We start from the raw sequence: 21397 nt of genomic DNA, 5'->3' as shown, positions 1-21397 counted from the left end.
AATGGAGTTGTGTATTTCAAGTACTCCTGTAATTATGACATCTATCTTTTAATAGACAGATCTTGTTATTTTTGACCATCATCATCATGTGTTGACATTATCCTGCTCATGATCTTGGAAATTTGTAAACCGTATACTGCTGTGGTGGATCATACTGTAGAGGAGAACGAGCAAAGAGAGTGAAAGAAGCTCTTCCTGATGGGCTTTGAGTCATACAAACAAGTGGGGGTTATTTATTTATTTTAATTTTTTTAATTTTTAATTTTAGTTTTTATATAAAAAATAAAAGAAAAAAAAAAAAAAAAAACTAATAAGGTCAAATGCTAGTGAACATAAACTTTGGGTGGACACTTATTAATATAACTACCCTTTTCTGACCGATGCTTGACGAAAGAAACTGGGTTCCTTTTTCTAGGCAATCAATGTAACCGAAGTTGAAGTTGAATAGTAGATATGGACTTCGAAGCAAATACAGGTATATGGGTGCGGTTGACGATTTTTGATGACATGCGAATACTCAATACGAGATTAGCGAGTTAAGAGTTTTAGGATTGAAGGGTTTAACTTATGTAATTAAATAGGTTGGATTATAATTGATCTACATAGTCTTATATTTAGAAGCTCTGATGACTGTCATATAAAACACTAGAGGAAGACTTTTACTATAAGGCACTCAAACTTATTTTACATTCGATGATCTTTACAAAAAAGTTGTTAACCTAGATGTGAAAGATAAAACCTCATAAGAAAGTTAAACAACATCCCACAACCGATCGGGATCCCTAGCAATAGCTGGGGAATTGCCCATCAAAAATGGTTGAAATCTTGACCATTGGATCTTATCCAAGAGTTTATACACTGCTACGTGTCCCACTAATTAAAAAATAATAAAATATTACTTAAATTTTAAAAAGAAATAATAAAACAAAATAAGAAAAAGATAGTAAATATACTATCTTTACTGTTGTAAAGATAACTTGTTGTATAAGATAGTTACTTTACTTATGACGAAAGCAAAGTTTTATTATTGTTGCAATCGGCAGATTCTCCTTTTTTACAAATAGTCCATCAAGTTTCTCGCATATTTTTTCTTTCATCGTTCTAGTTGGTTGATAACATCGTGGTATTTTTAAAGGGTGACATCAAACCAATTATAAAGACCTTGGGGTGGCGATCTCTTTCTTTGGTCATTATGTTGTTGGGGCAATTAGGTAAAAGTTGTCAATGATCCGATTGAACAAGGAATTTGATTAGGACAAAGTTCCCACCAAATAAAGTAAACCCTAGCTCCTAGAATATTGGTTAGAATTAGAATGTGTCATAAGAACTCGGTGAGAGAGAAGGAGAGAGTCTGTCCAAAAAAAAAAAAAAGCGTATTTTATTCCACCCGCATTGGGTTGATGTGCAAGTGCATGTCAATCTTCAAATCAGTCATTGTTAAAAAAAAATGGAAAAAGGGTAAAGTCCTCTTAGTTCCTCTCAAACTACCACTCTAATGGCAATCTATCATACAAACTATCAATTGCAACAACTTACTCTCCAAACTACCAAAACAATAATAATGTACCCCTAATTTTAACAAAATGATGAAATTACCCATATTAAAATAAAAACAAAAATACAAAAAATTATAAAACAATTAAAAACAATTAAAAAGCAAATAAAAAGCAAAAAGGGGTGTTGGACCACCCCTGAATGGTTGCTGGACCACCCCTAGGTAATTGGGGATGGTCCGACCACCCACCAGGGGTGGATGGCCACCTTAAAGCGTTTCTGGGGGTTGCTCGGCCATGCCGTTGGCCTCACCCCCAAACCCAAATGGAGGTGGTTTTGACACCTCGAAAAGGGCCAAGGCCACCCCCATTCTAGCCATATGGGGTTGGCTCGACCACCCCCATTTAGGCCAAGGGGGTGGTCGAGCCACCCCCAAACCCTTTAACTACCCCCAAACTTTTTAACATTTTAATATATTATTTTTAAAATTTTAAATATATTTAATTATTTTTTTCAAATTTTATTGGATATGTTTGTCTTATTGAAAATTTTATAGGGGTAATTGTGTCATTTTACTAGCATGGGGGGGGGGGGGGTGTATTATCATTGTTTTGATAGTTTGATGGGTAAATTGTTATAATTGATAGTTTGAAGGAGAAATTGTCATTGATGTTGTAATTTGAGGAGATTAAAATGACTTTACCAAAAAATTAAAAAAAAAAATTAAGAAATGATGAGTGCTATCACGATCGCCTAGGATTGTGCTACTTGTCATATCCCATTGGCCATAACATTGGGTTAATGTGATAGTACTTATTTTTTCTACTACATCTGTTCTTTTTTATTTTATTTATATACATTAGAAAAAAAAAATAGAAAGAGTAATGTTATATATTACAATTTTATCATATTTTGCTGATACGTGAAAAAATGATCAAATAATTGATTGGCAAAAAAGTGAATAAAAATATAATATGTAACATTTTTCAAATAAAAATGAGCATTGTCACATAGTCATGTGAATCATAAGATAAGAGTGAATGCGGCATGGCAAATAAATAATTTCTCTTATCTCTGTTTATTCTTCTTGGAAAGTTGTATTAAAAAAAAAAACTTTTTCAAATATTTTTGGTAGTGCTGAAAAAAGGCCCATAGTTATATTTTATATTATTAAATTTTTTACACTCGAGGTGTATTTATGTTGTTGTGTGCTAACGTGCGCCACTTTCCACCACCTCTCTCCGCCATGGCGGCACGAGACCACCACTATATCCACGCAAAGAAAATTCCTCTCTTCCCACTCCTCTCTCTCCTCTGCTTCGCTTCCATCTTCCTCGTCCTCTCGTTCTCTAGGAAAACCTCCTCCAATCCCTCACACTCCCAACAAACTTTCCGATTTCGACACACCCGGAACCCCGACCCGAATGCAGCCCCCGACTGGTCCTGCGACTACTCGGACGGGGCGTGGATCCGCGACCCTGACCGGACGGGCCCAAGGTACGACGGCACGTGCAAGGAGATATTCAAGGGCTGGAATTGCATCTCCAACAACAAATCCAACGGTCGCGAGCTCACTTCATGGCGGTGGAAGCCCCGGCGCTGTGATCTCCCGCCGTTCGATCCGGTTTCGTTTCTGGAGAAGTACAGGGACACCAGCATCGGTACTCTCTCTCTCTCTCTCTCTCTCAAACGAAGCAGCTAGTTACTTTCTGTTTGGTTGATGAGAAAATGTTGGAAAATGAAAGAAATTGAGTTACAATTGGTGTTTGTGGGAGCTTATGAATGTGGAACAGTGCAGGGTTTGTTGGGGATTCCCTAAATAGAAATATGTTCGTTTCTCTGTTCTGCACTCTCAAAAGCGTGTCCAGTGAAGTGAAGAAGTGGCGGCCAGCTGGTGCTGATCGTGGGTTTACGTTTCTTCGCTATAATCTCACCATCGCGTATCACCGCACGAATCTCTTGGCTCGTTATGGTAGGTAAGATTTTCTGCTTGCTTTTCTGCTCTGCCAAACATGAATTTGATTTGAGAGCACAATTTTTACATCGGTGATGGCTTTTTGTATGAAATTTGTGAAAATAATAGTAAAGTGATTAAATTTATTCACTTCTTATCTGTTTAAGGTTTTAGAATTACTTGTAATTTTTTCATCGCACGAGTGAAGATGGTTCTGCTTCTGAGTTCCCATTTACATCCTATTTAAATTTAGAAAAAAAGAAAAAGAAAAAAGATTTGGCTTAGGTGCGGTAAAAAATTATAGCTTTAGTTTTTTCTGGAATTAAATTTGGACCGTTGAAAAAATACAGCATATGTGCAGTAGTTCTTTTACAACACCCAACCCAAATCCAAAACAAAAATACCACATGCCAAGCGCCACTTGTTGAGGGAGTCTAGATCCATACTTGTTGAACCCCTCTTATGTTTGAGTTTTTATTTTTTATTTTTTTAAAAATAATAGTCAAGTGATTAAATTAAACTTCTCATTTGCTTATGTTTTTAGGATAACTGATAATTTCAGATGGTATAGGAGAACACAAGAGTTAGTTTGTTTCTCTTAGTTGTTTAGTTGATACCGTGGACATTAAATTCGACATTTTTGGGTTATATTTAGGCTCCTGTTTCATGCAGGTGGTCAGCTAATGCCAATGGTGGTGTGTTGGAATCTCTTGGATATAAAGAAGGCTTTAGAGTTGATGTTGATGTTCCAGAAGGCACATGGGCTGAGACTCCTGCCTTTCATGATATTCTAATCTTTAACACAGGACACTGGTAAATTTATTTTCTTATCCATATGTCATTAGAGTATTGATCATTTCTATGATGTTTGACGCTGCAATGGCTCGACTCGTTGTTCAAGCACTGCTTCTCCCTTTCTCCTCTCCCCGGTCTAACATCTAAAACAAGGTGGCTAACACTTCAATGGTTCGGCTCGTTGGGGCCAATTACATATATGGTGGATAAATGCTGGTCATATGACCATTGAAATTCACCATCACAGGATCAAAGTGCTCATCAGTTGTGCTATTGAATCTTACTGCTCTGCGATCTTAATTATTGAAAAACTTCTGTCATTTGGTTGCATCAAACTCTCTACATTTCTTAAACCAGTTGTGAGGCCGTGCAGCTCATACTTATTACATGACCTTGTTAAATGCAATAAACATCAATCAAGGCTGGACTTGTATAATTTCTTATTTATGGTGTCTTTGTTTTTATTGTTGTTTTTGACAATTGGAACATTTTGTATGTTGGAGTAATGCTACTCTTCACTTGTTCATCACATCGACTGGCGTGGCATGTTTTAAGTGGCTTTTCCATGTCAGTCACTTAAAAAAAAAGAAAAGGGAAAGCCATTTAAGATACGCCACGTTAGGCAATGTAAAATGAGTGTGAAAAGTAGCATTACTTTTTATGGTGTAGGAAGATATTGCTGATCCTTTATTTTGCCTTTTGGTTCTTGTTTATAGGTGGTGGGCTCCTTCAAAATTTGACCCTGTGAAGTCACCCATGCTTTTCTTTGAGAATGGTCAGCCTGTCATACCTCCGGTACCCCCAGATGTTGGCCTGGATATGGTCTTAAAGCACATGGTACAGGATTGAAAATTTTCTTCAGTTTAATTTTCTCTCTAATTGTGAAGAAGAATTAGGCTTACGCTGTTACACATGACAGTTGGTCCAGCCTTCAACTTTATGCTTTCTACAGGTTTACACATATATACCTAAAGATGTAACTAATGCAGGCTTACATTTCATAGTTTGTGCAGCAACTAGTGATGTAAAAATCCATGGGGCAATTTTTGGGCCTAAAATATTATTTATGTTGGGAAGACAGGGATATGCCATCCTGTGTGCATATAGATGTCTGAGTTTCCTGATTCAAAGTCATCATATTAGCTGTCAAATGGGTCATCAGTTCATTATCATAATTTTACATGACTACCTGATCTTAGAATTCCATGAATATAATAGGAAAAATAGACCAATGAGCACAGATTTTGACAGGATCAGATGTTGCATATGACTCTGCATATCTTCAGTTATCCTGTCAGAATTTTTTCATATAGTACATGTGCTTTCATGATAGGTACCGTTCGTAGAGAAACAAATGCGACCGGATGCGATCAAATTCTTTCGTACACAATCACCTAGACATTTTGAGGGAGGTGACTGGAACCAAGGCGGTTCTTGTCAACGGCTGCAGCCTTTGTTGCCAGAGCAGGTGGTTCAACTTACATTCTAATGTGTTTGAAACTCCTTTCTACATGCTTCTCTTGTTGCACTTCCTCTTTGCAAGACAACATTAAAGGTTTGAAAGTCTTGGTTAATCTTTCAGGTTGAAGAACTCTTCTCTCTGAATAATAATGGAACAAATGTGGAGGCACGCCTAGTGAATCAGCACCTATACAACGCCCTTAAAGGGTCTGCTTTCCATATTTTGGACATAACCCAGATGAGTGAGTATAGAGCAGATGCCCATCCATCCACTTCTGGCGGAAAGAAGCATGATGATTGTATGCACTGGTGCTTACCAGGAATTACTGATACTTGGAATGACTTGTTCATAGAGCATTTAAATAATATTAAGTTTAGAGATTGATATATTAAATTTGAATCCGAGTTCTAATTTCCCAACTAACTCTTTGAATGATCTTGTCTTTGGAAATTAAGTGGTTTCCATGTTTTATGTTGTTTCTTTCCTTCTAACAACCTTCATTCCTTTTCCTTTCCATTCCTTCACCCCTCTAGCAAAAATATCATTCCAACCAACAGGTGGATCACCATTTTTGCACAAATGATTAACTTTTTGAATTTTCAAGAAATGGATGATGAGTTTCTTAAAAGTCAAATCCCTTTTGGTCCGGTTGTATAGGCTTTTGATTAGAACTTTTTTATTAACCGGAGAAGATCAACCACCATAAAACGGAACAGGATCATCTCCATTTCAAATGAACTGGATAATATCTAATTAGTTATAGTGGAAGAGTATTTTTATCTTTTCACTTTTTAAGGGGACAAAAGTACCTCTTCACTATAAATAATTGAATATTATTCAGTTCATTTGAAATAGAGAGGATCTTAATTTCCATAAAACAGGCTCTGTTTGTTAAAATTCTTCTTTTCAAAATAAAAAATTAACAAATAACACAAAACACCCATAAACCACGAAAACCTTTTTCTCTGTGTCGCATTAGATTACTTTTTCAAACAAAAAACAATTTTTTTTTTTTTTTAAAACACGTTAACAAGCATAACACTCACATAGAAAAAATAATAAACATTGAACTATCCATTCAATGTCTTAAAACCTGATAAACTCTTCAAGTGGAATATTGTGGACAAAATTAAAGAAACAATGACAAACAAAGTTTTATTGTAAATGAGAGGAGAGGTGCTCAATCAACTTCGACAGTCCACCCCATCTTGTCCTCAATACGGCCCGTTTGAATCCCAGTTAACATCACATGTATTTTCTGTGACACCATTTCAACTCCAATTTTGTATTCAACCCTGCATAGACGTGACCAATAAATCAAAACAATCCCCATATATAATAATAACAATTTATGAAACTAAACTCAATTGGTAGTTACCTTTTATTGTGACAGGTGACACTAGTAACGGGAGTTACAACCACAGCAGTTCCTGTACAGAAAAGTTCATCAGCTTCAAGCAAATCCTCCACCGGGATTACACGTTCCTCGACCTAATCCAATTGAAACATTGTCAATTAATTCTTGGCAATCACTTTTGCATTTTGTAAATTTAATACCTAATTAAGAAGGATATAGATCATAGTAGATCTTAGTGATCACCTGGTAACCAAAAGAAAGGGCAATCTCAATGATACTCTTTCGAGTGATTCCAGGCAGAATAGTTCCATGTGTTGCTGGGGTCGAAATAACATTACCCTACAATATTAGATAGAAAATGTAAATTTAATCAATACTCTACTTATAGGACCCCATCTTCTCTTTCTCTGATCATTCCTGGTATTTGGGATTAGGGTTCCTATGGCTCCAATCAGATACAATATAAAAAATCTAATACGTCATACCTTGACAATGAAAATATTACATGCTGAAACTTCCTCAATATTTTTCCCTGTCAGTGCATCTAGGAATAGGACATCAGAGAATCCTTTGGCCTTTGCTTGAGTCACTACTTTGTAAACCTGCAGAATAATTAAGAGGGTACGTACACTTTGCATGATTGATCAATTTGTTAAATGTGGTAAGTTCTAAATAGTTTCTTGAGCAAAAGACCAAGTGCAAGACACAAATAGTTGTCATTTTATTGTTGTATTTTGTTCTGGATCTAGAAAATGGTGATATGTTCTATGCTGGGTGTTGATCTCATGGGAGACAACCTATTGAAGGAGCAAAAAGGTGTTGAAAATCCATGCAATGGTGCCTCTTCACAATGGGTGCATCTCTTTTGATAGTTGCATATATATATATATGTTAAGCAAATAAACTCATTGAAACTGTTGAGGAGAAATATGTCCCCGTGGGTCCCACCTACTTATATTTAATTATCAATATGCCATCACCTACTCTCAAGGAGACATGTGTCCACCTTGGATGCGCCTAGGAATAAAAGGAGAAAGGTCTCCTTTTCTCCGGGACTCTCTCTAGCTCATTCCTCTCCTGCGAGCCTTTCCAAAGGTCTCTAAAAGGACCTCTCTATCTCACGTCTCTCTCTCTTAGAGACTCTTCTTTCTCCCTCGCCTTTCTCTCTTTATATCCCACTCTGTACATACAAATTAATGGATGTTAGAGGCATATTACCATTATATCTTTTTATCTACATATAAGATGTTAACTTAAGTATCGGAGAGTTTTCGGCCCCAGCTGGGAACCCTCTGACCATGCTCTTGTTTTGCAAGAACACCATAGATGTACATGAATTCCACTCATAGCTCAATCATGAAGAAAAATGGCTGGCTAGCAATTTCTCGGACCAAAAATCGCATCAACAGAAACAATTGTTTATGTTTACCATAAACAAATTAACTTGAGGTTATAATTAATGAGGGTGCAGACTATTATGGTGTGATCATCCTCATAAAATAGTTTAGAATTTTTGAAACAATAGCTTTAAAGAAGTTATAGTTACCGGTGAGTAGTTAGTGACGGCCTTGATGCCTCCAGTTCCACCGGGAGTAGCACGATGGAACTTATCTTCGACAACCAAGTTTAAGGGGCCCTATTTTACAGAAAAATCAACTTTCAGATTAATAGTACTTGTTAAAAAAAGAGATGATTTACACTACTATTACATCATCTAGTTATATGACAATCTTAAATAGTCGACTGAATAACATTATTCTTTATGGAAATACTTACTTTTGCTCTATTAGCATATATAGCCAATTACCCACCTTATGATAATTTCCAGCAGGAACTACATATATGAGGAATGTATACTCTGGTGCTGGCCCCACGCCCAGATGAGGTCCACTTCCAAAGAGCAATGGCCTAATATAGAGCGACCCTTTCCCTGGGGGAGGTACCTGCAGTTTTATCAAACACAAACTTCTAAACATCCAAAATGTTCATGAATTGCATTAAGAAGCAAAAGGGGTGGTGAGTCAGCAAGGGAGGACAAGTCAGGGCTGTCAAGTGCATGTGTCCATTTGTCTAGGCAGGTGTTTGGACATTTTGAGATTTGCTCGGACAGGTTGATATTTTCCCAACTAAATTGCCATCAATCTGGACAGTTAATTAATGGGAATTTGCTTTTTAAGTAGGCCGCTTCGACCCAATTCTTCTCCTTGTTTTTCATCCATTAGAATTAATAGCGGGAAAGATCCTAATAACTCCCTTTCCCTCATTACTGAACAGAAGAAAAAAATATATATGCAGGATAATAGGCAAGAAGGAAAGGGGTGGTGAATATATATATATAACCTGTTAAAGTAATGATTAAGTGATTAAATTTACTTCTTTCTATTGGCTTCTGTTAAAGTAATGAGTAAATGATTAAATTTACCTCTTTCTATCAGCTTAAGCTTTTGAGACAAGTAGTGGTGATTTAACATACCCACTGCTTGTTGGCGAGGACTGTTTGTTTTACAGCCTCAACAAATTGTTCAACAGATGGCGATGGCATGCACAGTCTCTCTGCACCACTCTTCATGCGTTGAGCATTTTGTTCTGGTCGAAATAGCAAAACATCACAACCATCTTCCTTCCTGTATGCCTTTAGACCTTCGAACAACCCCTAAAGACATCATCGTATCCGTATGCATGTATATTAAGGATTTTTTTTTTTTTTTGTATGTGCTAAGTATAAACCAATGAAGTAGTGTTAGGATATATGCTGCTGCTTTACCTGTCCATAGTTTAAGATTCCGGCAGATGGGCTCATCACAATGTTCCCATATGGAACTAAGTTTCCATGACTAAAATTCTCCTCTTCACAGCATTTCATCACGTACATGTAATCTGTTGGAACTAGATCAAATCCAAGTTCATCCCAGTTGAAGTTCGCATATTTTTCAGCACCACTTTTGTTTTTATTTCAATCAAAAACAAAAGAAAAAAAAATGTTACAAATGGAGAAAATAAATGATGGATAGCTGTTGGAAGCAAATAGTTTTAACTTTAATTTCAGCAGAAACCGAAATTCTTACCAAATTTTCTCAACTTATCTACATGATTTTAACTGGACGCTGTTCATATTACCTGTTACCCTTGGTTTGGAAGGTTGTTTGCCCAGAGGTTTGTGCCATGGATGCAAAATTAGCCCCACCTGCAATCAAGAAAATGTTCAATCAAGACTAGATTCTTTATATTAATATTCTAACACTTGATCTCCTTCACGTGCTTATACTCTTCCTCGGATCTGGCTTCTATGCGGTAGTGAAAACTACCGCATAGAAGCGGTAGTTCCAAAACTGCACCGTTTGGATAAAACGGTGCAGTTTTGAAAAGTGAATAAATAGGATTTTTTTAAAAAATAATAAAAAACTATTTAGAAATTAAAAAATATAAAAAAAATTAAAAATAAAAAGCAAAGGGGTGGCCCCTTGGCTTGTTGCCTGTTGGTGTCGGTGGATGGCGATGAGGCTGTGTTTGAGGAAGAAGCGGTTGCGGTGTGGGATTGTTGGGTTTGTGGGTTGGTTGGGCTTGATTCGGCCAACTGGGTCTACTGTTTTTGCTGCGTTGTTGTTGCAGATGGCAAAAGCTTCCACTGCCCAGTATACCTAGGCCTCTTTGGATTCACAGCCTCAAATTGCTGCTCACTCGGAACATAGAATGAAGCGACAATTGGTGGAGAGTGATGGCGTTGTTGTTGTTGTTGTCTTGTTTCTATCGATTCCTCAAGTGGGTCTTTGGGAGAAGATGAAATTTGTTGCTGTGGTGGCGGTGGTGGCCGCCCTTTTGTTTTTAATTGTTTTAATATTTATAGTTTTTAATAATTAGTTTTTTTTTATTTTTTTATTTTTTTATTTTTTATATTTTTTAATTTCTAAATAGTTTTTTATTATTTTAAAAAAAAATCCTATTTATTCACTTTCCTAAACTGCACCGTTTTTATCCAAACGGTGCAGTTTTGGAACTACAGCTTCTATGCGGTAGTGATAGGAGTGCAAAGGCGGTTACGGTTAACGGTTAGTGGTAATAACCGCTAACCATAACCGCCGTAGCGGTTAGTAGATTTTACTAACCGCAACCGCTAACCGCTAGCGGTTAGCAAAATAGATAACTGCCCGCTAACCGTTTTTTTAAAATTGGGCTTCTTTTTGGGCTTTCTTTAGGGCTTTTTGGGCTTATTTTTTGGGCTTTTTTTTACCCTCATTTTTTTTCTTGAATTTTTAATATCTTCTTGGGCCCAATTGCTATAAAAAGAGCCCATATTGAAAAATCAAAAATATTTGACCCAAAATTTACATTAATTTACTTGTAATTAAAAAACTTTCCTTAAATATTAAATCATAACCGGTTAACTTTTTTTTTTTTTTTTTTTAAAAAAAATTTAACACAACATACAAAAAAAAGTTCAGAATTCAGACAACTGTCATAACATATAAAAAAATATATAAAAAAAGTTCAACACAAAGCATATAAAATAAGTTCAAATAAAACATTAAATGATACAAATAAAACATTAAAACTTCATCAATGGTTAATTTGTAACAATTTTTTTAAAATTGTTACAAATGGTTCAAAAAATTCAAAATTGTTTAAAAAATGGTTTTTTTTTTTTTCTTTCAAAAAATGGTTAAATTTCTTTTTCTAAAAAATGTTCAAAAAATACATGAATACTTCAATTGTGATTATAAGTAACACATTGTTGAATCTAATGTCAATTACTTAATTTGATATTATATAATCATATAGTCTCATTAAATTATATGATATGATTCATATGATTAATTATTTAAATTCTTATCATATTTACTTATAATCTTTTTTCTTTGAATTGAACTTAATATCTATTGGTAAATGGTAATGTTCAAACTCCTAAATCCTAAATTCCTAAAGTATCTAATAATGCTTTAATTAAATTGTAGATTTGTAGTTATAAGTAATATATTGTTTAATTCAATTGAATCAATTGTGATTATCATTGTACATGAATCATATGATTAATTTGTAGACTTATGACTTATGAGTTATGTCATATTATATATGTATTATTTATTATTATATAATCATATGATTTAATGATCAAGTCATCATGTGATATAATCATATCAATTATAGTGATAATATATAAATTACTAAAATTATAATGATAATACATTAATACTTACATTATGTTTATAAATAACACATTGGTCATTGTTTAATCCAATGTCAATTACTTAATTTGATATTTTACGAATCATATCATCATTGTACATTAATAATATGATTCACTTAAAGTTTTGAATAAAATATTTGAATTGTCATTGAATCATATGATTAAGTATTGATATTATACATTTATATTATTCATATGCATATATAGACTTATATAGACTTATAAGTTTATAACATACATTGGAAATAAGTCTCTAGATATTTAATTGTTGTATTAGTATGAATTGGTATACTTATGAGTTATGTCATATTATATATGTATAATTTATTATTATATAATCAAATGATTTAATGATCAATTGATCATGTGATATAATCATATAAATTATAGTGATAATATATTAATACTCAAATTGTGATTTAATTATTTTTTAAAAAAATTGTGATTTAATGATCAAGTGATTATGTTATATGTATAAATATTTTTATAATTATAATTATAAAAATATATTATATAAAAAGGCGGTTAGCGGTTAGCGGTTACGGTTAGTAGACCCAATAACCGCTAACCGCTAATCGCTAAGCGGTTATAGCGGTTAATGCAGTTAAGCGGTTAGACGGTTAGGCGGTTAGAAACCGCCCGCCTTTGCACCCGTAGGTAGTGAAAGCCTGATCCCTCTTCCTCAATAAGTGAGACATAATTACACAAAATATTTAATCGATGTGAGATCGTCAGAATTTTTTAATATAAAATAAATGCAAAATTGGCCTAGCTGCAGCCAAGAAAACACGCAGTCAGTACTCATGTCATGAAATCTCACATGGGATTGAAGTACATGCACGTGCGTAATGGTAATTAATTACTTTGGTTAATTATTTCGAAAGATGCTTGTCTGCAGACCACAGGCTAGGGGCCGAATCAGGATTTTGTACTTGAGTCCCAACCCTTATATATATATATATATATATATATATATACTAGTGGGGATAGCATGTGCTTGGTTCTCGGAGTTAGGATATGAGAAAAAGTTAATTTACATAGCACACAGAATTATTCAGTTGTAAAAATTGGTCTATTTTCGTTTGGTAGCTCTTCAACAGTAGTAATGTTGAATCTTTGGCATGATCCTTCACGTCCATCAATCAGTGTAACTCTTAGCCGAATAATGAATTGTTGCTTTGAAAAAAGTCTTGCAAGGCTTTCTATATCAGTAATGCCCTTTTACTTACAGGAGAATAAAAGTAAGATAAGTTTGATGAATCATAAAAACAAAGAGGAAAATTCATGTTGCAAAGGTTCGACGAGAAGTGGAAGGTATTTGTTGGTACTATGAAAAAAGTGGAAGATATTGATAACTTACATTCATAATATTGAGTAACAAAAACATTTTTTGAGCTATGACAATTTTAATTTTGATTTTTTTTAATACCTCAGTGCTGTATTACATTAATTTATTTGCTGAGCATTGCAAGGACTTTTTTGCATCTTCGCCAAACAAAGATGCGACTAACAAACTAGTTGCATCATGTAATTCCACATGTACACGACATCTAAAATCATATCATAAAACATAGAAGAAAAAAAAAAATAGGGATATGATGTTAAAAGTATAAAATTTGTTCATTTTATATTTCCAAGTTAAAGAAAAGTCATGTAGAAGTAGATTGTCCATACTGTGGTTGTGCAACAACATTTGTTTTCATGCAATTTAGACAAACAAATGTTTCATTAACTTCTACACATGTAGTTTTGCTACATTTGTTGCCGGCCATGTAACAAAAATGTTGTTGCAAGTTGTTGACAATGATTTTTGCTTTGACCCAAAAGATGAAGTGCTGCATTCATTGTTTATTGGAGCTTATAATTTTAATGCAATTGTTTTTTGCAATAAGATAAATATAGAAAGTTGATTATATATGAGTTTGTAAGAAATGATGTGTAAGATTTTTATACAACTCATCATGGACCAATAGCTTAGACTTTTCTTTTGTTTACTGATGCTGCTTTTAAATTTCAGCATTCCAATTCATTTCGCTGAAAATTTAAGCATTATTGGAGAATCTACTCATTATCTTCCTTTCTGAATAAGTGACCCATGCTTTGTTTCCTTATTTTCTTTTAAATTTTTATTCATTCTTTTCTTCATTTTTATTTTGTTCTCTCTCAAATCCTGATATATGTAAAAAAAAAAAAAAAAAAGGTTGGGAACAAACAGCATGAGACATTAGGAAAAGGAGAAAAGAAATAAAAGCAAAAGAGAAAAGAAACAAAAGCAAGTGATTGAGTCATTTGTTTAGGTGAGTAAGTTTGAAAAATGGGGAAAGAAGAAGAAATAAGGAGATGAGTAAGTTTAGTATATAATATAGGTGTGTTGTACGTTGAATGTGAGGTGAATTTTGTGTTAAAAAAAAAAAAAACGGATAAGTCATGTGAAAGTGGATATGTCGGAAATAGGGATCTGCTCACTAACTCTATATATACAATTATTAATAATTGCCTAGTATCTATCTAAATAACATGCATAGACCACTATGTTGCTGCATATGTATATGGAATCATCATACATCTTATTACAGAAAAGTTTGAAGATACTCATATTACAAGTTCTCTCTCTTAGGTCTTGCAAGATAGATATTCTTATTGTGCTGTAAATATAAGAGCTTAAAAAGTATTTCCAGACATGATATGTATGCTAGTTCTTTCAAAAACATGCTGTACCCCTTGAGGACAATTGATGGATATAGCATATGAAGCTGATACAAATTACTACATCTATGTTTTCCTTGCAAATTTTGAATAAAATTTACCAGTAACCAAATAAAAAATATAATATATGAAGCTGCCATGAATACAGAATAAATTAAAAAAAATATTTGGCACTTGTTTTTCAAATTTACTATTCATTGAGCCAACAAAAAAATTGAGCAGCATTCTCAAAATTTACAATTTTAAAAAAGAAATTACTTTTAGAAAAATATCCAGCAATACAAAATCACCAACATGAGGAAGCAAAACCCAGCAGTACCTAATCACTAAACATGAGGAAGCAATATGCAACAACAACTCTTTAATTTGTTTCTCAGCTTCTCTCTATCTCAAGATCTCACTCTCCGCTCGTTTCTCTCGATCTTACCTCTCTGCTCTGGACAATCAAAGAAACAGCCAAGAAAAAAAATTAAACAAAACCCATCAAATTTATCAAATTTCACATAGGAAAAATCGAAAATTTAACTGTAAAAGTCATACTCTAATCTCTTTGATATACCTCTATTTCACAAACAAAACTCAATGAAAGAATTGTCAAAAACCCACCAAACTCAAGAAACCCAGAGAGCACAACATAAATTAAACCCTCAACTACAAATGAAAGAAATTGAGATAATATAGAAACAATCCAGAGTTTCTCCTCAACCACAACTGCATAATTTGCAAGGTTCCGTCTAGTCCAACAACTCTTAATAGACTTTCAAAAGCTTAGTTGCAGCAGCATCAAGCTCCTTAACTGGCTTTGGAGAAAACAATGTCACTGGTTTAGGAAGCAAAAGCGTGGGCTTCTTGATCTTTATTCTTTCATGATTTCTACCCATTGATGAGATTGAATCAGAACTCTCGCTGTCAGGAACTGCATCCTTGGATGAATAAGATGCTTCAAGGTTTATTTCCATGGATTCCCAATTTATTCCAAAAAAAAAAAAAAAACCCGAAGCTAAGAAATTGCCATCAAACACATAAGCCTGGATCTTCCCCTTGGGGTTCTGAAACTCATAGAATGCATCGTCAGCATTTTCTCTATTAATTGGGTATTGAATAGAGTAAAGCAATTGTACAAAGACATTGTCCTATAGATTCATTTGTTATTAACTCATTAGCAACAATATGTTTGTTCTCACAATATCAAACCTAGTGAAGTCATTGAAAATTAGCACTTACGAAACTCACTTCTGATTCATATCACACATACTCCATAATTTTTTTTTTTTTTTTTAAAAAAACCCATACTCATCGTTGACCCACACACACACGGAACACTCACAAAAAAGAAATTCCCACAAAACTCAATCCAAAAATCACCTAAGCAAAATACTACCAATTAGCATGATTTATGTGCTTAATAATCACCGGGTATAACGTAATTATAATATAAAATAAAAATTGAGAAACAACTCACCGTCTTCATAACATTCTTCTTAGATCTCCGTAAAGCATTTCTTTGTTGAAGCACCATGACTTTGGAGGCAGAGAAATCATCAGTCTTTGCCAGCTTTGAGCTCCTCCAGTCATCTTCAAAGGTGCCAGGAGATCTCTCCTGCTTGAGGAACCCAGCTTTGTACCATTTCTGCTTTGTCTCAGGATCTAAAGCAAGAGAAGAAAAATTTGTCTCTGAACCCATTAACTCATCCAAACTCACCGCCCCAAAATCCATCTAGAAAAGCCCACCAAAAACTCACAAAATTACCAAGCTGAGGAAATGGAACATTGGATTGTTGGATAAAAAAGATAGAGACTTGAGGGGTTGGGTGGAGGTGGAGTGGCATCGCAATTTTCTCAAAAAAAAAAAAAAAAAAAAAAATCTACTCTTGTACTCTTGACAAGAAATAAAAGAAAAAAAAATTTGCTCCACCTTTTCTCCTCCATTTCTTCTCTGAGTCGTCGATTTTCTTTTTTAACTCATTTCTCCTCCATTCCTTCTCTGAATACAAAATCAGTTTAGGTAGATTTTGTTTTTACTTCTGTACACTTCTGCAAGTGAAAAAAAAAAAAATTGCTTTTCTTTCTTGCCCATTCCTTCTAAATCGCCAATTTCTTGCCCATTTCTTTTGAATCTCCCATTAATCTTGCCCATTTCTGAAGCTTCCTTCATAAAAGACCAAAAAATCTCTCAAAAAGTTTGACTCTTTACCTACTCAGGGGGCAAAATGGTAATTTAAATATAAAAGACAAAGGAAAAAATATAAAAAAGCCCCCCAAATTACCAGCCGTTTTCGATTTAGCCCTCTAATGTTTCAAAAGTGATAAAGTAGCTCCCCAAATTACCAAACTATTGCATTTTGGTCACTCCGTTAGTCAAAACCGTCAGTTTGGACGGAAACTACAAAACGACATCGTTTTGTTGGGGGGCTACTTTATCACTTTCTGAACATTAGGGGGCTAAAATAAAAATAGCTGGTAGTTTAGGGGCCTTTTTTATATTTTTTTTCAATTTTTTTCTTTTTTCATAAAAGGGCATTGTAGTAACTTACCCATAACAAAACGACGTCGTTTTGCAATTTCCATCCAAACTGACGGTTTTGACTAACGGAGTGGCCAAAATGCAATAGTTTGGTAGTTTGGGGGGCTACTTTATCACTTTTGAAACATTAGGGGGTTAAATCGAAAACGGCTGGTAGTTTAGGGGGCTTTTTTATATTTTTCCCAAAGACAAAAATATCCAGACAACTTTTTAAATTCATTAGATTCAGGAAGGGCAAGTTAGTAGTTTCACAATCTAAAGAAATGTCAAAAGACAAAAATAACATTATCTAACTAAATCATTATGAACAAAGAGTAAGAATAAAATAGTAAATTTAAGTAAAAGACAAAAATATCTAGAGAACTTTTTAAATTCATTAGATTCAGGAAGGGCAAATTAGTAGTTTTACAATCTAAAGAAATGTCAAAAGACAAAAATAACCTCATCTAATTAAATCATGATGAACAAAGAGTAAGGATAAAATAGTAAATTTAAAGTGCAAAAGAAAAGTTACTATTTGGTATGCATTCCCACTTTTTATATATCTTTATGTATATATATATATATATATATATATATATATATATAAAGCATAAGATATATTATATATAAAGCATAAGATTCTTATTTTAGAGACAAATATCAATTTAATAGAATAATTTTTTTTTTTTAAAAAAAAGAAAAAAAGTCTAATTTGAAAAAATTTTATCCATCTAAAATTAAGATATTGCATTTCAATCCTTAGGGCCAGCTCAACCCCTAGGCAGCCGCCTAGGGCCCCCAATTTAATAAGGCCCTCAATTAGGAAACACTAATTAAAAAAATTTTAATAAAAAAAATTAAAGCCCTAATTACCGTTCATATTCTTTAATTAAGGCTCCCTTATCATGGTAAATAAGTAATTTAAAAAGGACAGAAATTTCCTTCAACCTAGTTTAATAAGTGACATTTTCAAAAAAACAAAAAAAAGGTTTAATAATTGACAAATGTTATCTCTTGTTGGAACTGGTGGCTCATATTAATACCAGTGGAAGGCCAAGTAGACTGGAGCGGACTGTACGGGGTATTTTGAGGATTTCCTTAATAAGTCCGTACAAGTAAGGTTTGTGGTCTATATATATGTATGATGTAACCCTGAATCATTAAGAGTAAAAATATAGCCGCCTCTCTGTGGATGTAGGCAAATTGCCGAACCACGTAAATTTGTATGTCGACTCTCTCTCTCTTAATCTCCCTCTTTTCGATTCTATATTGTTCATTAATTATTGTGTACGGTAACAACATCTCATATATATATATATATATATATTTTAACAGTCATTTACTGACATTCCACTAGTCTTTTTTTTTTTTTTTTTTTTTTGGAACAAAAGGGAAATCTTATTCAATAACTAAAAGATCCAAAGGATCATAAAACAGTAAGGGAGGCGTCCTTCCTTACTATGCCACTGATATTAGACGGTAGGGAGTTCGACCAAGTAATCTCACTAGCAAAAATGAGAGCCAACTTTGCTAAGCCCTGGGCAACACAGTTGGCCTCTCTCTTTACATAGGTAAAACGTGAATTTCCCAAATCGACTAAAACAGCTCCATCTACTAAATGCCCGTAAGAACTCAGCCAAGGTTGTTCCGAGTTTATAGCTGTGATAATCTGCTTGGCATCCGGCCCCCTCAAAGATAATGTTTGCCAACCCAAGGTCCTTAGCAAAGATCGATGCATGGAGTGCTGCTTGAGCTTCAGCCAAAACTGGAACAAGCTTACTATCAATTGGGATCCCAGGGGCTGCCACAAAGTTTCCCATGGAGTCCCTAGCAATCATGCCCAACCCTGCTTTACCTCGATTGTTCTCTAAGGCCGCATCCCTGTTGACTTTAATCTCCCTCAGAGGTGGAGGCTTCCATTTTATCTGTTGCGACTCTATGGCTTGTCTGGCAACTTCATCTTCCCGAGCATTGGCTTGCTGGAAATCTTCCAAGGAGTCTTGAGCTTCACGTATGAGCTGGTTCGGATGAAGGAATACTCCCTCATGAATCAGACTATTTCTCCTTAGCCATATCCTTCTAGCTATTACTACAAATAGCTTAAGCTATGCACGATCGCAACAGTTAGTCATCACTTCAAAAACTTGAAAAAAGCTGCAACCGTCACTATTTTGTTTCTGAAATTTGGCCATGCTACAGCCCCAAACATCATTGGCCGAGGGACAGCTCCACAAAACGTGCACAATAGTTTCCTCATCCCTTGTACAAACAAGACACTGTTTTCCGTAACCACACCCCTTCGGAATAGATTTGATTTGGTAGGGAGCAAATTATTGAGAGCCCTCCATAAAAATAATTGAACTGTTTTAGGAACATTTAGCATCCAGCACATCTTCCAAACACTTGTGTCCTCTCCCATTTTTGATCTTCCATTACGTAGAGACACAGCCATCTCCATTCCCATGTGGTATGCACTTCGGACAGTAAATTCTCCTGTCGTGGTACCCCGCCAAATCAGCCTATCCCTTGGTTGGAGGACTCAGTGGAATATTAAGAATCACATTGGCCTCATCCTCAAGGAACGTAGCTGAAATTAAGTTGCTATTCCACCACTTAGTATTCTGGTCAATTAAATCTTTTACCCGAGCCTCCTCATCATATCCGTTAATGGGCAACTGCACTGTGAAAGTTGTTGGCTTTGGAATCCAGTGAGTTCCCCAAAATTTGATATCCTGCCCATCCCCTATCCTCCATAGAAGCCCATTATTTAGGAGAGCTTGAGAAGCCATAAGGCTCCTCCATGCATATAAGGGCTTAGATCCCACTGTCGCTTCCAATACGGAGCAGTTATGATAATACTTGGCCTTGATAACTTGGGCAGCCAAGGATTCCAGTTTCATAAGAAGTCTCCACAACTGCTTAGCCAACAAAGCCTTATTAAACATCACCAAATCCCGAAAACCTTGCCTACCATTAGACTTAGCTAATCCCATTCTTTTCCAACTCATCCAGTGAATTTTAGAGGAATGCTCCTTATTACCCCACCAAAATCGTTGCATCATTCCATTGATCTCCTTGTATAACAAAACCGGGAGTTGAAACACACTCATACAATACGTTGGTATTGCTTGCACCATCGCCTTGAGGAGAACCTCCTTCCTTGCATGAGATAAAAATTTAATCTTCCAATTATTAAGGCAACTCGCCAACTCCACACTTTATCCTTAATATTTTTAAAGGACTGATATCTCGATTTTCCCTTAAGAGTTGGTAACCCTAAGTATTTATCGAAGCTATGAGTAGCTTGTAGCCCTGACAGTTGAGTAATTTCAGTCCTCCTCTCCAAACTGGTATTTCGGCTAAAGAAAATAGATGTCTTACTTTTATTGAAACATTGACCAGAAGCCGCTTCATATTTTTCTAGAATCTTGGTAATTCGTCTCCACTCAACCAAATTTGCCTTGCAAAATAACAAGCTGTCATCTGCAAAGAAAAGATATCTCAGCCGAGGTCCATTCTTGGACGTAGGAACTCCAGATATAACCCCCTTTTTTTCTGCCTAAGTCAATAACGAATTGAGTGCCTCCGCACATATCAGAAAAAGATATGGGGATATAGGTTCACCTTGTCGAGGGCCATGTCCCACAGGTTCGCCATTTATCAAAATGGAATAAGAAACAGTATGTAGTGCCCCAGAATTTTCAAAGCTATTTAAATAGATTATTCTGATAATGATGTTATTTTAATATCCATTGTAGCTAAGGATTTTAATTCTTGGGAAATTTATGAGAGTGGTAATTAGAGAATGGTAATTGGTGAAATAATAGGATAGTAAATATGTAGCACCTCAGATTTTGAAAGTCTTATTTTAGAGATATTAATTTGATGCTATGATTATATTAATATTCATATTAGGCAATGATATTAATTCTTGAGAAATT

The 21397-nt window shown here is 34.7% G+C and overlaps 3 protein-coding genes across 3 annotated transcripts; 1 reads left to right on the top strand and 2 right to left on the bottom strand.

Annotated features, from left to right (window-relative positions):
- Nucleotides 1–2672: 2672 nt before the first annotated feature.
- Nucleotides 2673–6174, top strand: TBL13 (TRICHOME BIREFRINGENCE-LIKE 13). Its single transcript, XM_059589811.2, has 6 exons — nucleotides 2673–3155; nucleotides 3293–3470; nucleotides 4121–4261; nucleotides 4960–5080; nucleotides 5577–5711; nucleotides 5826–6174. The coding sequence occupies exons 1-6, from the start codon at nucleotides 2693–2695 to the stop codon at nucleotides 6087–6089; spliced, it is 1302 nt and encodes a 433-aa protein (XP_059445794.2). The 5' UTR covers nucleotides 2673–2692; the 3' UTR covers nucleotides 6090–6174.
- Nucleotides 6175–6759: 585 nt separating this feature from the next.
- Nucleotides 6760–10527, bottom strand: LOC132177475 (branched-chain-amino-acid aminotransferase 6). Its single transcript, XM_059589812.2, has 9 exons — nucleotides 10180–10527; nucleotides 9827–10001; nucleotides 9536–9715; nucleotides 8874–9005; nucleotides 8609–8698; nucleotides 7548–7664; nucleotides 7306–7401; nucleotides 7084–7196; nucleotides 6760–7000 (listed from the first exon to the last, which is right to left on the bottom strand). The coding sequence occupies exons 1-9, from the start codon at nucleotides 10224–10226 to the stop codon at nucleotides 6886–6888; spliced, it is 1065 nt and encodes a 354-aa protein (XP_059445795.2). The 5' UTR covers nucleotides 10227–10527; the 3' UTR covers nucleotides 6760–6885.
- A 3158-nt stretch (nucleotides 10528–13685) lies between these two features.
- Nucleotides 13686–14085, bottom strand: LOC148586182 (uncharacterized). The gene is made up of 2 exons (XM_088515486.1): nucleotides 13919–14085; nucleotides 13686–13794 (listed from the first exon to the last, which is right to left on the bottom strand). The coding sequence occupies exons 1-2, from the start codon at nucleotides 14083–14085 to the stop codon at nucleotides 13686–13688; spliced, it is 276 nt and encodes a 91-aa protein (XP_088371612.1).
- Nucleotides 14086–21397: the final 7312 nt, after the last annotated feature.

This window comes from Corylus avellana, chromosome 4 (genome assembly GCF_965113065.1).
Source record: "Corylus avellana chromosome 4, dhCorAvel1.hap1.2, whole genome shotgun sequence".
Lineage (NCBI taxonomy): Eukaryota > Viridiplantae > Streptophyta > Magnoliopsida > Fagales > Betulaceae > Corylus > Corylus avellana.
Note: the sequence above shows the minus strand (reverse complement) of the source record. Positions and strands in the feature narration are given on the sequence as shown.